This window comes from Myiozetetes cayanensis, unplaced genomic scaffold (assembly GCF_022539395.1).
Source record: "Myiozetetes cayanensis isolate MyiCay16 unplaced genomic scaffold, myiCay2020 scf2-11, whole genome shotgun sequence".
NCBI lineage: Eukaryota > Metazoa > Chordata > Aves > Passeriformes > Tyrannidae > Myiozetetes > Myiozetetes cayanensis.
The window spans coordinates 48,330,548-48,341,276 of NW_026087411.1; the positions used below are offsets into that span (position 1 = coordinate 48,330,548).

Below are 10,729 nucleotides of genomic sequence, written 5' to 3' on the forward strand. Positions count from 1 at the left end.
GTCTTTTGCATCTCCTCACTGAAAGAGCAAGGACTGAAAGGTCCTTGACGTGGGGTAAGCGTTACTCAGCAACAAGTAACACATAATTGTGTTACAAACATTATTCTCACACTGAACCCAAACATACAGCACTGTACCAGCTACTAGGAACAAAACTAACTCTATCCCAGCTGAAACAGGAAACCTGAAAGTTAATCTTAACATGGTATGGTGATCACAGATGTATACATAATCAGAAAAGCTGTTTCTTTAGAATTTAGGTATACAATGACCAGATCTTATTTCTTTGATAAAGACCTTCCACTAGACATTTCCAACTGGTAGAGAATCACAAACACCTCACATTTCAGATTTAAATATTAATGTGGGTCAATGACCTTACAGAAAGGAGAAAACCATAGTGGGTTGTCAAGCATTTGTCATTAATTTTTTAGGAAATAAAGCCTTTCTTTATAAAATAACACATTTTAAAAAGCAATACAGGAGATTCTCCTCAGAGATCTTTCATGTTAATCTTAAGTTATCCATCGGGATAAGAAAGTTGTAGCAGTAGGACAACACTTAATCTTCACTACTTTCATCATTGCAAAAATACAGACAAGGCATACTTTAGAAATTAAAAACCCATTTCAAAAGAAGTATGCACCCCTTAAGACAGAGGGCCTACCTTTCTTTTCTACCCTCTAGGAAAGAAGGCCTTGTGCTTATGTATTTTTTCAGAAAACTTGGATATAAGGGCATACACAGAACTTGAGCACTGTAGAACAAAAATCCATGAAAAATTCAAGGGTCAGTATTCTAGGAAACTGACATAAAGGGAGAGAACAAAAGACTCAAAGGACAAGTTTTAACAGTGTTTTAGTTCTTAAGTGAAAAAGATTGGTACCAAAAAAATACAGAAAGATACTAACCCTAGCTAGCCCTGGAGACAAAGTCACCTTGCAAAATATTTCAGAAAAAATAAAAATTGGAAGCAAGTCAGGGCCACCATTTCCAGCATACAGTGACCATAAACTGACTTCAAAAACTCCAATAAAACAGCTTATGATGGGCACAACTAAATCAAATTATAATTCCTATGTCTTGGGCTAGCAAAGAAGAGAGGTACCTGCCACAAACACTAGAGAACTTAATCTTAAAATGGGGTTTGAGAGCTGCTATTAGTCTCTTTCATGAAAAACAAAAGCACCCTTCCATTCAAAAGGATAGTGAAGGTGAAGAACAAAATGGTGTGCCTAAGAATAGCAGCCATCAGTGCATTCCCCTAATCCTTTTAAATCAAAGAAACAATTCCAGTGCTTCACAAGGAAAAAGAGAATTCTGAAAGACTTTGAGTTTATATATAGTCATGAAAACGATATACATATAAGACTTGCAATGTAAACCAGGCTATCAGAGTATACATGTGGGGTTATTAGTGCCATAGCCAAATGAAAAGCACCAAGCAAAACACTCAGCTTTATGCACTAAAGAAACCATTCAGGGGATCCTCTAACACACATCCTTCAATTTAGGAAAATAGCATAAAATTAGAATGACTGCAAAGTATAACTTTGATCAATGAATTCAATCTACAGTGACACCTATCATTATACTTGCTAAAATAAGTTTTCAAATCTCACCTTTTAAGCATAATAAATTGACTTCTATATAAATTAAATCAATCCAGAATTTTATGGGGGAGCAAAGACTAAAATACACTTCAGAGTAATTTTTTTCCATATAATTGGATATTTTTCTCCACACCTTTCTTGTTTTGTTCATTCTTTCAAAGATTTTTTTCCCTGATTAAATAGTTCTATGTACCAAAGGGTTTTTTTTAAAGGATGCTAGGGAAGTTTACCCTTCTCTCAGTTACTTATTTAACAGTGAATGTTTAATTATGCTTTCAATCATTTCAAAATGTAATTCAATGACACAGGCTTCATCTTAGTCTTTTTTACATTTGAGAAACAGATGTATTGTACTGTCTAAAAATTCAGTTTCTCTGACACTTTTCAAATAGTCTACTTAAATCCTTCAATGACTGAATTACAGTTCTGCTATTGCATCTGAAGAAGGATCTTTCTATTTCCAGATGGCTATATCTGCATCATTGGAAACGTAATCTTTTCCCCCATTATTCTAGATTAATGAAAAACTTGTTTCTTTGCATTTGGTAGTAAATAACATATACAAATATCAAAACCATCTTTAAATAAAGAATTTATTCTTCTTAAGAAAATTGAAGGCAAATGTTATATAATATGACATTGCCAGCTAATATAGCTCCATGACACTGTGAGAAAACAAAATCTAAATCATTTACCATTCACTAGAACAAACAGCAACTAAACAGACATTTTATTCTCTTTTTTTTTTTTAATTTTAATTATAAAGACTATGGTTTTTTTCATATTAAGAAAACAGCTTGCTGGATCTTTAAGTAATTAATGCCTCTGTGTTCACTGAAGCTACAAGCAGCACACAATATTGTATGGTAGATATGGGATACAAGCTATTATAAAACCAGCTATTTATTAAAGCAAACAAAATAAATCTCTGCAAACAATTTCCTCAAAAAAGTGGTTAAATCTACAGTTAATTCTGCTAACTCACGAAGCTTCTCCATATTCTGCAAAGTGAGTGAGCCATCTAGGGAAGATGTCCTGCTGGATGCATTGTTTATGAACAACGAAGGGCTGGCAGGTGATGTGATGACTGGAGGCCGTGCCATTGGGCATGGCAATCATGAAATTATAGTTTTTGGTTCTTGGTGAAGTAAGGAGGGCTGCCATCAGAACTGCTACCTTGGACTTCCAGAGGGTGGACTTTGGCCTGTTTAGGGGTGTGGTTGACAGAGTCTCTCGGGAGGCAGTCCTGAAAGGCAAAGGGGCTGGACATTCTTCAAGAATGAAACATTAGGTTACAGGAGCAGGCTGTTCCCCTGTGCCAAAAGATAATGTGGCAGGGAAGACCAGCCTGGCTGAGCAGGGAGCTTTGGTTGGAAGTCAGGGAAAAAAGAGGGGTTATGACTTTTGGAAGAAGCGGCTGGCAACTCTGGAGGACTACAAGGATGTGGTGAGGTTACTGCATTCAATTTTGGGTCCCTCACTACAAGAAAGACACAGAGAGGGGAGCATGTCCAGAGCAGGGCAATAAAGCTGGTGAAGGGTCTGGAGCACAAGTCTTATGAGAAGCAGCTGAGATAGCTGTGACTGTTTAATCTGGAGAAAAGGCAGACGAGCGGGGGCACAGTATTATCTACAGTTACCTGAAAGGACAATGCAGTGAGGTGGGGGTCAGTCTCTTCTCCCAAGTAACTGAACAAGAGGAAATGGCTTCAAATGCATCAGGGGAGGGTTAGATCAGATAATAGGAAAAATTCCTTCACCAAAAGGGTTGTCAAGCTTTGGAAAAGGCTGCCCAGGGAAAGTGGTTGATTAACTATCCCTGGAACTATTTAAAAGATGTGTAAATGTGGCACTTAGGGACATGGTTTAGTGATGGACTTGGATGTATTGGGCTACATGTTGGACTCAACGATCTTAAAGTTCTTTTCCAACCTAAGTGATTCAATGATTCTATGATTCCGTGTTAAATATTTGGTCACTTTTTTTTGTTTTAGATTCCTTACTGCATCTGTGCCATGCTTGCTGGAACTTGAGGTGGAATTCCTACCACAAAATCTCAAAACCACCTCTAGAAGGTTATTAACAAAATGAGCACATGGAGGAAAACAAATATATAAAAATAAAATGTAGGGATTCAGAGGTCATGTCTCTTATTTGTGTAAAACCTTGTGCACAACTCCATCAATATGAGAATTTGCTCATCAATGGGGAAAACAAGAAACCTCATCTTGGAATGTTGCTGCACAGAGTTCACTTTAGATGGATACTGACAAGTGTTAAAATACATAAGTACAAGCAATTAAAAAAAATCAACTATTTCTGTTTAAAAACAGATGGATTTTAAACACAACTAAGTTGCCAGAAATGCTTAAGATGAATACATTCATCAGCATACAATCACAGGCTATATTATTTTATGCTACATCAATAAGAAGGTTCTTAAAAACTGTTAGAAAATGAAACTAGTTTCACAGTGTGTAATCACCCCAGTGAAGCCTGGGATCTTCCCTCCCAAATATTGTTCATTTGTGTGACATGCTTTTTCTGAATTCAGAGCACAACATAATGCACACTGTGGACTTGCATAGTGGTTTAATGATCGTGTTTTGTTCTCTAATACTTCCAGGATAATTGTTTACCTTTGATGGTTTGATTAGTATTAAACACTAAGTTGATACATTTACTGAGCTATACACCTACCTACTCAAATACAAGCCAAGTTGCAACAATTAGCAAAGAGGCCATAATTTTTGTCTTCTGCATTGCTCTACATTTATCTATTGAACTTCTGCTGAAGCTCCACTGCCTAATCTGCTTGCAAGCTTTTAGTTGTTGTTCATCTCTGTTATACTGAATAATACATTTAAACTTTGTTGATAGCATTTCAGCAATCGCTCTTTTTCTCAAAGCATACATTAAGCTGCACATGCCTTTGTAAGACTTGACTGGTGATTTCCAATGGTTTATTTCTGTTTTCCACATCAGCTAATTTCACTTAGTCATTTAAATGGCATTCATTGGCATAAAATCAAGACTCTATTATTATTTTATGCTACATCAAAACGTACATGGTGAAAAATGATCAGAACATTTACCTGTTGGCAACACAGCTCCTTTATGAACCTGAGCTGGTTACATGCCTTCTGGTAAGTTAAGACATAGCAACTAGCAAGCCAGTCACTCACATCCACATTCTTGCTCCAGTGACTTTGAGGGGCATGACTTCCCTTACAGCAAACCCCTCTTCACCTCTAAGCAGCACAGAACCACGCAATCCATAAAAATATATCCTTTAGAGTAGTGAAGACAGATGCCCTAGATTCCAGCAGAAAATTATTTTGGATCTCAGAACAAATCACTGGTCACTTTCTTCGCAAACAATCTCTTTCCCCAACTTTTCCTCAATGAGAAGATATGCAGAGAAGAAAAATGTGCTTTCTGCTACAACATTACTTTATTTCAAGCACTCTATCATATGCCTTAGTCATCTCAAGTCTATGAATTCTTTGGCAAATATTCTGCTTCTGATGCATTTAAAACCATTACTATTAATTTCTATACCTCAAACTATTTATTCTTCAGACTTCTTGGATCTGCTTTATTGTGCTTTTAAATTTACACTGACACCTCTGTGTCAGTCAGATTACTTCAGTTTTTGGAAGGATGACTTCCTATGTGCAGTATCTTCCCTTCCCCACGTAGTTAGTTATACTGGCCCATCCCTTGATAACCTCAAGTCTTTTCTTACATTCCACATTTGTTCGTTGCAGCAGGTAAGGATGTTCAGATTTTATTCTGTTAGCTCTTCTTTTTAGCTTCTCTTTAGCAAGTTGCCTAATTTTTTATACAATTCTGCCTTTTTAAATTAAATACAATTATACAGGGGTGCTAGGCTTCTCTTGCTTCTGCAAGAACACTGAAACTCAGTATACTATGGTCACTGTTATTGAGTCAGTCTTCAGCTCACATTTTGAATCAATCCTACACTCAGAACCAAGACTAAGGTTGTTTTTTTCACAAGTTTCCTAAGCCATCACACCATAAAGTCATCGTTTATCACTCTATAAATCTGTATTAGTACTAAGTATATTCTGCCAAACATATCTTCAATTCCAAAACGACAACAAGGCTCAAAGTTGTAAATCTGTAGTGGTATATTCTCAGAACTGTCATAAAGCTGCATTTTGTAGGGGTTTACATTATAACTGCTTTACAATATAAAGTACACAAAAACCTATTCTGTAGATTTGTGATAGGCACCAACCTGGAAACAAAATTTTTCCAAATTTAATTCCTGGTTTGTTTAAATAGCTCCTGTGTAACTCAGAGAAGCTACTGTAGATCTGTTCAACCAACCCACAAGACTCAGTTAAAATTGTATTTACTCCCAAAACAGTAAGGACTCAAACATCTCTGTGTTTCAGTGCCTTATCTGTAGAGAAGAAATATTCAGCATAAACCTCTAATTTCAGCATAAACTAATTAGTACATTATTAATGGTCATATAATAATATTGACATACCTAAATAACATTACCTTGAAATTAAAAGTTAGTCTAGATGGCAGGATTAATTACCATTTTTCCTTATATTTAAAACTACCACAAAAGACACACTTTAATAACAAAAACTGTTTGCCAACAATCAACTTTATTGCATTACCTGGAATTAAAAAACTGTAGAACTTTTCCATGAGTTTTTGAATCAGCTGATTAGCTTTTTTGGGTCTTCCACCTCCATCACTGAGAAATTCTGGTTTACTTAGTCCAGCTTCAAGAAGGTAAATTCCAACCTGTGGAAGGGTTATACAGTTATTAATTTAATTAGCTGTTAAAATTACAAGAATATTATAAACAGAAGAACATGAAAATAACAACAGTGTTTTGAAAATCAGCAAGTATAGACAGATACAATAAATCTACTAAAAACACCATGTAGAGGAATTGCAACTAAAAGGTTCTGTGATTCCTTTGGGTAATGCACTGCTAACAGCGGAAAAGTAAGAAGTCACTTTTTAGGAAAAAACACACTGAAAACATTACAAAAGCATGTAGAAACTATAAATTTTCATCACATTATAAAATATATGGTAGCTGCCAGACTTTGTTGTTCAGAGGTTTCTATTTTACATTTCAAACAAACAAAAAAAAATATCCAAAATGTATACAAATGCATACCTTTAAAGTCTGAGCCTCTCCAGGTCTTTGATAAAGTCCAATTATCTTCTTCTTTTGCAACCATCTCAAGCCTTCCAATATTTCACCACTTAAAGTTGGTTCCACCAAAATACGTTGTTCATAAGCGCCCAGGTATTCTTTAGTTTCATTACTGTACTCTTCTTCACTTCTTTCATGAACACAGACCTGCAGCTGATCATCAGAGTCTCCTCTCATTAAAGTAAAGCTCCTTTCATGGAATTCGTCAGATAGAATTTGCTCAGAAGGAAGATGAAGAGCAAATTCTCCCAACAAAACCTTCCAGGACCCATCTGCACGGTATGGCAAGACTATAATATTTAGCTGTACAGACACAGGAGTCAAGATGGAATAAGAGTCTTCTTCATCATTAACTGTCAAAAACTTAACAGATTTTGAGCCACTGCCTTCCTTTTGTACGAGATCTTCATCAGTGCTATCATCATTTATAACAATGAAGGGTGCAGAAGTGCTTGGAACTGGAATGTGGTCCTCATTAGTCACTTCATCATCTAATGTTACCATCTCATTTCTCCGGTCTTCATGCATATTCCAGCAGAGCTTTTTCTTCTTCTCCTCATCTACTTTCGATGGAGGTGCGCGTTTTCGACGGCTACTCATTTTGTTGTTTTCTCAATAGTACTTTCAGTATCTGCAAGATGAAGTAAATCAGTCAGCAATAAGCATTATAAAATCAAATGCCCATACTAAGATTTTACCATGCAGCAGTAGCTAAACTTGCAAAATGTTCAGACACAAACATATGCAGTAAAAACTCTAATTCTTCAGAAGTATTAGTTCTACAGAGCCTCTCCTATTTCTGTGCCATCACACAAAGTTGGACATGAAGCACTGCCTTGTCCTAGATCTGATAATTTTTCCAGACAGCGACAGACAGAGATCAACAAGAATGCTTCATCTCACAGCTGTTACTCAGACTCTGTGGAACAGATATAAAGTGAGAAGCAGCGGAATCCCTCAAAGATGGGGGTGGACGGAGACAACAAGAAACTCCATGAACAAAAGTGCAGGAAGTACAGGAAATTTGGGGGCGTGTGTGGGGAAAATACACAAAAAATTCCTCTTTCCTTTCAAAGCCTAGATAGACATGACATTTTAAGCAAACTTGACACAGGGTTAGTCTGAAGCTGACATTATATAAAACATGGTTTAGAGCCTAAGCTATCAAGTTCTGCCCTTCAAAGTCCCCAGTGACCTTCCTACTGGTATTCATACTTTATTTTCCCAGGAAACTATGCATCCTGGGACCTGAACACACAAATTGCTTACAGAAGAGCCCTTAGTTATTCTATTGAATTTCAGTGGGACCAATCACCAAACTAAATGCATAGCCTTATTGAATTTGACTAACAGCAAAGTCAAGTCATCCAACATCCTACATCCAACTCCTTGACTAAACCTGGGCATAGAACAGGTTCTGTGGATAAAATACCAGAAAATAAAGTACATACACTAAACAGTACATACAGGGAAGCAGATTATGGAATATTAGACCCATCTGGGAAACTAATAACTACATACTCAAAAACTGCATGCACATAATTAAATACTAGAACAAGTAGTAACTTTTCTTTTTAAAAAGAGACTTTTTATAAGGAGCCTGAACACAGCAATAGATCTATGACCTCATTTTACATTCTGTCAATAAAGACAGGAAAATATTTAGATATCCATGTCAATTCAGCTTCTGCATACAACTTTTAAAGGAATGTAGGAAGATGAGAAGAAAGTATTCCAAGCTACTAAATCCAGTACGCCACATCCTAATGTTAAAGGCGTTTATGCTGGAATAGGACAGGATTCCTATAACTGAATAATTTTAGAAGGGTCTTGAGGGAAAAAGAAACAAAACCAAAACAATAAACAAGCACTATTTGATGATTTATGAGAGCCAAAGAAAATATTCTAGAATATAGAAATCTTGCCTGTTTGAATTTCAAACACAGAATCAATTAGGTTGGAAAAGACCTCAGAGATCACAGAGTCCAACCTGCGACTGAACATCACCATGTCAAGTGGATCGTGCCACTGAGTGCAACGTCCAGACTTTCCTTAAACATCTTCCAGGGACGGTGAGTCCTCCACCTCCCTGGGCAGTCCATTCCAGTGTCTGATCACTTTTTCTGTGAAGAAACTCTTCCTAATGTTCAACCTAAACCTCCCACGGCACAGCTTGAGGCCATGTCCTCTCGTCCTGTCGCTGCTTGTCTGGGAGAAGAGGCCGATCCCCACCTTGCCACAGCCTCCTATCAGGTAGTTGTAGACAACAGAACCGAGGAAAGTTTTTCAAAGTAATGCCCATGCACACGGAGCGTCGTTGCCTGTAATCGGGGCCAACCCCGACGGGAGCAAACAACGCACTTAACCCAAAGGAGGAGGGGTCCCTGCGGCACACTGGAATGCACGTGGGCGCCAGCCCGGGCACCGCACTCTGACGCGCAAAGCGGGAGAAGCGCTCTGTGTCAGTGAGAGCCGCTCAAAGCTCCCGCGGCCAGGAGACGACCGTGCCCGCACCCCGCAGCAGCAGCGGGGCCCGCAAAGCGACCCGGGGCTGGACGCCGTACCGAGCGCCCCAGAACCCCGGGCCAGGGGCCTCCCCCGCCGCCGGAACGGGGGCACAGCTCGCTGTCTCGAGCGAGGAAAGTGACCTGAAGCTCGGGCAGGCGAGGCCAGGGGGATGAGACACTCCGCGACAGCCCCTGGAGGGGTCCGTGCGGCAGCGGTGACCCGACCCCGCCGCACCCCCGGTCACCCCGCAGCCGGCCCGCGGCACCCACCGCTCCCCGCAAGGGCCCGCGGCATGGCCGGTCACCGCCCAGGGGGCGACCCCCGGAGCCGCGAGGGTGAGGGGCGAGGGGAGCGGGGCGCGGAGCCCCGGACTTACCGGAGCGGCGACGCTGCGGCCCCGGCGGCCGCGGCTGCTCCCGGACCCCCCCGCGCGGCGGCGGCGGCGGGGGGGCGGTGCGGAGGGGGTGGCGCGGGGTCCGCGATCCCTCGGCCCGGGCGGTGCCCGGCGGAGACCCCGGCGGGGAACGGGGGCGGGGCCAGCGGGGAGGGGGCGGGCACCGGGATGCGCGCGCACCCTCGCGAGCCCGGCCGGCAGCCAATGGGCTCTGGGGACGGTGACATTTGCTCCGCCCCCTCGTGCGCACCGGAGGAAGAAAGCAGCAGGAAGGTCTAAGGACGGCGCAGGCGCAGTGAGCGCACCCCTGAGGGGGCGGGGAAAACGCTGTTGCCCTCAGTGGGGCGGGGCCAGGCGGGCACCGCCTGTGACGTCACCGGCGGTGGGCGGGGCTGGCGCTGGGAGGTGGATCCTGGGGGATGGAGGTGGGAAGCGCGGTGTGGTCTAAGTGCACGAGAAACTCGTCTTTAACGTGAGGAAGAGCTCATGTACTGTGCGGGTGACCAAGCACTGGAACAGGTTTCCCAAAGAGGCTATGGAATCTCCCTCATTGGAGATGCTCAAGAACCATCTGGACGCAATCCTGTGCCGTGGGTTCTGGGATGACCCTGTTTGAGCAGATGACCCACTGTGGTCCCTTCTGACCTCACCTACTCTGTGATTCTGTGGGTGAAACACCTGGGAGGAGAGAGGACACACTAAGGGCTGTTGAGATATGTGAGAAGAGCAATGTACAGAGTGGGTTTCTGGGTTGTCAGCACTGTGAAAAGGCAAAATCAGGTCAATCAATTTTTAACGATAAATACCACTTCAGTAAAACCTGTGAAAATATTTAATCCTCTCATGAAGCAGTTGATGGACTGCCAAGCCAGTGGCTTGGAGATGCCTTGGGAGGCTTTCAGTCTCCCTCCTAAAAGTAGATCTTGATAAAAGACCCTATTTTTTTTTTTTTTTTAATGGAGTTCTTTTATTTCTGGATGTGCCTTTTGGGATTTAGCT

At 41.0% G+C, this 10,729-nt stretch overlaps 1 protein-coding gene across 2 annotated transcripts in view; it reads right to left on the reverse strand.

The window, feature by feature from the left end:
• The window catches only part of SHPRH (SNF2 histone linker PHD RING helicase), a 61,244-nt gene extending 51,387 nt beyond the window's left edge, over nucleotides 1-9,857 (reverse strand). The window contains exons 1-3 of one of the 2 annotated variants that reach the window (XM_050315111.1): nucleotides 9,713-9,857; nucleotides 6,790-7,459; nucleotides 6,275-6,404 (exon numbers count right to left, since the gene is read on the reverse strand). In XM_050315111.1, the coding sequence (XP_050171068.1) occupies nucleotides 6,275-6,404; nucleotides 6,790-7,428 (769 nt within the window). In that variant the 5' untranslated portion in view covers nucleotides 7,429-7,459; nucleotides 9,713-9,857. Of the gene's footprint in view, nucleotides 1-6,274; nucleotides 6,405-6,789; nucleotides 7,460-8,753; nucleotides 8,889-9,712 lie in introns of those variants that run through there. The other variant, XM_050315110.1, reaches the window with a different exon arrangement.
• Between the last annotated feature and the right edge of the window lie 872 nt (nucleotides 9,858-10,729).